The sequence below is a fragment of the Budorcas taxicolor genome, chromosome 2 (genome assembly GCF_023091745.1).
Source record: "Budorcas taxicolor isolate Tak-1 chromosome 2, Takin1.1, whole genome shotgun sequence".
Taxonomy (NCBI): domain Eukaryota; kingdom Metazoa; phylum Chordata; class Mammalia; order Artiodactyla; family Bovidae; genus Budorcas; species Budorcas taxicolor.
Genome location: NC_068911.1, coordinates 156,434,358 through 156,439,638, shown reverse-complemented (window position 1 = coordinate 156,439,638; position 5,281 = coordinate 156,434,358). Strand labels below are relative to the sequence as shown.

The window sequence follows — 5,281 nt, the reverse complement described above, 5'->3', positions numbered from 1 at the left end:
TGACCTCCTCATCCAGTTGCACAAGGAGAAATTAGAGCAGAAATACAGACTACTGGTTGTGATAAGGACAGAGTAAAGGAAGAAAGTTGGTGATTAAATAGTTAATCCCACTAGAGGATTGTAAGTAGAAAAAATACGGATGACCTTTCTAAGTTAATGATCACTGAAGAAAGCAGGTTTGCTTAACCACAAAACCAGATAGGCTTGCTTAGCAACAAAACCATGCAGCAGAAGCAGAAGACATGCCCCCAAACAATAAAACAATGGTGGCATGAGACCACGTCCTGTCCAGTGAGCTCAGTGAGTTAATGACCCCTACAACATGCTCTCTGGTGCAGTGGTAAAGAATCTGCCTGTCAGTGTAGGAGACTCAAGAGACTTGGGTTCCATCCCTGGGTTGGGAAGATCCCCTAGAGGAGGAAATAGCAACCAACTCCAGTATTCTTGCCTGAAAAATTCCATGGGCAGAGGAGCCTGGCAGACTATGCTCCATGGAGTCAGAGTCAGACACGACTGAGGGGCTGAGCACGCGTGCAGGATATGCTCTCTACACACATAAAAACAATAATTTATGGAAAGGTGACATTTCAAAGTAAAGACCCTCTCATTGTACTGAGACCTGAGATACTATTTCCTTAGTGCCATGGCAGTCCAGAGTTGACCACAGAGAATCAAGAAAATTCTACTGCCCAAACTGGAGGAGTTGCTGATGATGAAAGCATGATGTCTACTCAAAAATGAGAAAGAAAGTGGTCTTTCCCCTTCCCCGCTTTTCCTTTGATTACAAACCTGTAACCCACTAAGTTCTTGAGGAGACACTCTCTCACCCACCTGCTTGTAGTTCTCACAAGCATCCTGTTCTAATATTCATATCTATCATTTTGCCTCTCGCTGAATTCTTTCTGAACTGAGACATGAAGGACTTGGTACCAGAGCTCTTTGAAGCCCTGGAAATGCCACCTAATGGTTTCTGTTGGGCCCGCTAAGTCTGCTTATTGCACCATGGTTGTCATTACAGGGGCTCATCATATCTCGCATTCTCTAGTACCCCCTCAACACACGAAAAATAATCATTCTCAGCCCTGTTTGAAGTTGGACAGAACAGTATGGCTAGCTTTGACCACTGGACTGTAGCAGGAACTGAAATATGTTCCTTCCAGGCTGAAGCAATAAAGGTACAATTTTCCGTGCTTTCTGCAAAGTGTAACTGCAGCCCCAAATCCTATGTGTGAAAGATCAGCCCACATATAGGCAATTACGAAGGCTTCCCTGTTAGCTCAGTTGGTAAAGAATCCACCTGCAATCCTGGAGACCCTGGTTCAACTCTTGGGTCAAGAAGATCCATTGGAGAAGGGATAGGCTACCCACTCCAGTATTCTTGGGCTTCCCTTGTGGCTCAGCTGGTAAAGAATCCACCTGCAATGTGGGAGACTTGGGTTTGATCCCTGGGTTGGGAAGATCCCCTGCAGAAGGGAAAGGCTACCCACTCCAGTATTCTGGCCTGAAGAATTCCATGGACTATAGTCCATGGGGTCGCAAAGAGTCAGACATGACGGAATGATTTTCACTTCGCAGAGGCTTTACCTGGCCTCCTGGATGGGGGAAAGCTGTCTTCCTCACATCTGATTTGGTGTACCACAGTGTCTGTTGACTTCTTTTAAGTAGAATACTCCAGGCATGGAATACTTTGTTTACTCAACTTTGATTTGCTACTAAAATCTTTCTCAAGTACATATGGATAAAAGTATGAGCCCCTCTTCTGCTTTAGTTTGAATATAGCATAATGATTCAAATTAAATCTTTTTTGATGATTCTGAGCTTTATCTCAAAGTAATCTTTTTTTTATGGAACAAGCCTGTAAATATAGAAGGTATAGAAAATTGAGATGAATTTATGCTAACTGCTGGATAGTCTTTGCAATCTATTTTAAAGAAACCTATAATATCATTTTTAATTGCTACTTTTCTTTAAAGAAAACATTTGAGAAACAAAACAAAATTTAGGTAATGAAACGTTCTAATTAATTACAGCCTAGTTAATTGATGTTTTACTGAATGGATTAAAAGCATTCTAAATTATGCTTTTATGTTTTTGCATTTTTCTCTTTTTTTAAATTATGAAAGTACGATAACATATTTACAGGAGACTTGGAAAATACCGAAGATAGTTACATATAGTTCCATGATAGATTACAATTATTTTTAAGTAGATAAATTAAAATTTTTAGTTGAAGTTTTAATATCAAACTCTCAAAAATAGTCAGAAAAGTAGAAGGATATAGTACATCTGAAAAACACTGTGAACAAATTCAACATAACTAAGATTTATACGATTTTCACACAAATTAGGATACAAATTCTATTCAAGTTCCCATACACTATAAACCAGGAGACAGTGGAACTTACCCAGGGACATACAACAAGGTGTGAAAATTTCATGGTCTAAAGGCATTGACATCATACAGAGTTTGTTCTCTTATCACTGTGGAATTATGTTAGAAATCAATATCAAAAGATGTTTGAACATATATCTCTTTAAATAACATATTTTTAGATGACTTGGAATACAAAAATGAAAAAATAAACCTAAGCATTCCTAAAGTGGAGGTGACCAAAGGTCTGGGTATTCCTCTACTCTTATTTTTTTTTTAATGTATAGAATCATTTTAAGCTTCTTAACTGAAGATGTTTGGTAAGTCTATTTTCATAAACTACAGCTTTTGATGTACTTCTTGGTTAATTCTTGTGCTTGCTTTTGTTTTTTATTGACTTCCTTTGGACACATGCAGACTGTTCAATTTCCACGCAGAAAGGGTACTCTTCCCCGCTTCGAGAGCTCCCATTGTTTCCATTCAGGAAATTTTCCTTTGGGAGTTGCCTATGGAGCTCCTGCAAGGAAAGGATAAGACCTAAGAAAATGACAGATGGTGTCATTGTCAAGGAGAAGCTCTGACTCTATTAATATTTAATGGATTCCAAAGTGAGGAAAATGGAACATTTATTCTTTTAGGTCCAAATCCTTTGCATTTCTTAAAACAAAGAAACCAATCGTTTTAAATTAAATACACAACTTATATAAAAGGTAAAGTAACAGTTAAAAGAAATATCTACAAGAAGAGATATTTAAGGTATAACTTGTTTTAAAAAACAAAAGGAAAACTAACTACAAAGGTCAACTCTGAGCACTGTAGATTTCTACTGCGGGTAACTTGGTACCCCTCACTTGATTTAGCTTCAGCAGTCTTCTTCTCATTTTATTTTAGGGGTGTCCTCTGAGACCACTGGGGCTTTCTCAGTGAGGTTTTCTTAGAACAAATCTCTAAGCTCAGTGTAAGAGCTGAAAGCTGCTGGTCCCTAGTGCAGCCTCTCAACCATTTTGTTTGGCCACCACTAAAAATTAAGTATTTTGCATCTAAATGCCCTTTGGCAGGAGAGGCCAGTGACATTTGACCACACTTGTCAAAATTCCTTTATCTGTGAGAACCAGAGACACTTGAGCTTGAGACCTCTGTTTCCCAGTATGAAATTAACTATTTTTGGACACATCTTAAAAATATAGAACTTGTGAAATATTAGAGGGGGAAGGGATCTTGTGAGAGTGACAAGTGTGTTGGGATAACTGGGGGTGTTTGGTGAAAGGGAAATGATACCCATGGGGATGAAGCAAATTAATACCAAGGGCTGTTTAGAAACAGGTCTCACAAGGAAGAGACTCAGCATCCACCATGTAGCTCCCACTCCTAAGACTATACATATTGTTGTTACTCCATGGATACAAGTGTCAGTGTCTTGAGTGGATTATGGTGCTTAAGAGCATGGGTTCTCATGCTGGATTGCCTGGTTAAAACACCATTAAACCATAATCGAAAAGAATAGGAAAAGTTCTTATATGTATACAGTGTACAGTTATATACATATAACTGAGTCACTTTGCTATACAGAAGACATGAACACATTGGAAATCAACTATACTTAAGTAAAGTTTTTAAAAATTTAAAAATTAAGCAAACAAAAATAAAACATCATTTCATCACTTACTATGTATGTGAGATTTCTGATCTGATAAATGGGAATAATAGCTGTATCTGCCCCAAAAGCTTTTTTTACAAAGACTGAGTTAATAAATATAAAACCCTTAGAATAGTTTCTGACAGTAAGTCCTAAATATTGACTATTATCATTCATTCATTCATTTATTGAGCATTAAATGAACATTTTCATATGTCCTAGGCACTGTAGTAGGTCCTGAATACTCAGTTGCGGACAAAACTTACTGCTATTCTCAAAGAGCCAATGACCTAATAGTGTGGATTCTCTGACGTCACCAAAGCTTAATGCAAAGGCGAGCTTTCAGTATTGGATGGGAGCCTCATCTCTTCATAGCAGGTATCCCTTGCTATGAAGATAAAAAAAGAAAAAAAAGGAAAAAAAAATACTGTAAAGAAAACAGTAACATTGGCAAACATGTTTTGGTAATGAATTGTTTTTCCTGTGAGTCCAATAAGACAGTTAAAATTGAAGTCTTTTGAGAAAATCACCTGAAAACTCTGTGCACATACTGACTTAATAAAGCTCCTATTTTTTTTTTTTTTTTAAACAGTCCAGGTCTTTATTTTTACACCCATCAGGCCATGAATTCATAGGGGATGGGCTCCAACAGTTCGGGTTCCTTTCCATTGGTCCTCACAAAGTGTGCTTCTCTGGATGGAGCAGGCTGGCGCTTCAGCTGAACCCAAGTCCCTTTCTCTTTGGCTTCCTTCTTTTTCTGATCATTTTCCTTCACACGTTTCAGGAAGCTATCTCGGCTCTTAGAGTGCTTAATATGCTTGATATGCACATTAATTCTCTTGGTAAGAATCTTGCCCTTAACTTGTTTGTTTACAATGATGCCAACAGCATGCTGGGTAACATTGTAGACTCTCCCAGTTTTGCCATGGTAACATTTGTCGGGCATTCCTTTTTGAATAGTACCCATTCCCTTGATATCTACAATATCACCCTTCCTGTAGATTCGCATGTATGTGGCCAAAGGAACAACTCCATGTTTTGCCTGTCTATGTTCAATACAGGATACAGGATGCTTGGGGCTGGTGCACTGGGATGATCCAGAGAGATGATATGGGGTGGGATGTGGGAGAGGGGTTCATGATTGGGAACTCACGTACACCCGTGGCGGATTCATGTCAATGTATGGCAAAACCAATACAGTATTGTAAAGTAAAATAAAGTAAAAATGAAAATTTAAAAAAAAATAAAGCTCCTATTTTGAGGGACATGACCTA

The 5,281-nt window shown here is 38.3% G+C and overlaps 1 protein-coding gene across 1 annotated transcript; it reads right to left on the bottom strand.

The window, feature by feature from the left end:
* Positions 1–4,604: 4,604 nt before the first annotated feature.
* On the bottom strand, positions 4,605–5,040 carry LOC128043367 (60S ribosomal protein L21-like). Its single transcript, XM_052635701.1, has one exon. It carries the CDS (start codon positions 5,014–5,016, stop codon positions 4,624–4,626), a length of 393 nt encoding a protein of 130 aa, XP_052491661.1. The 5' UTR covers positions 5,017–5,040; the 3' UTR covers positions 4,605–4,623.
* Between the last annotated feature and the right edge of the window lie 241 nt (positions 5,041–5,281).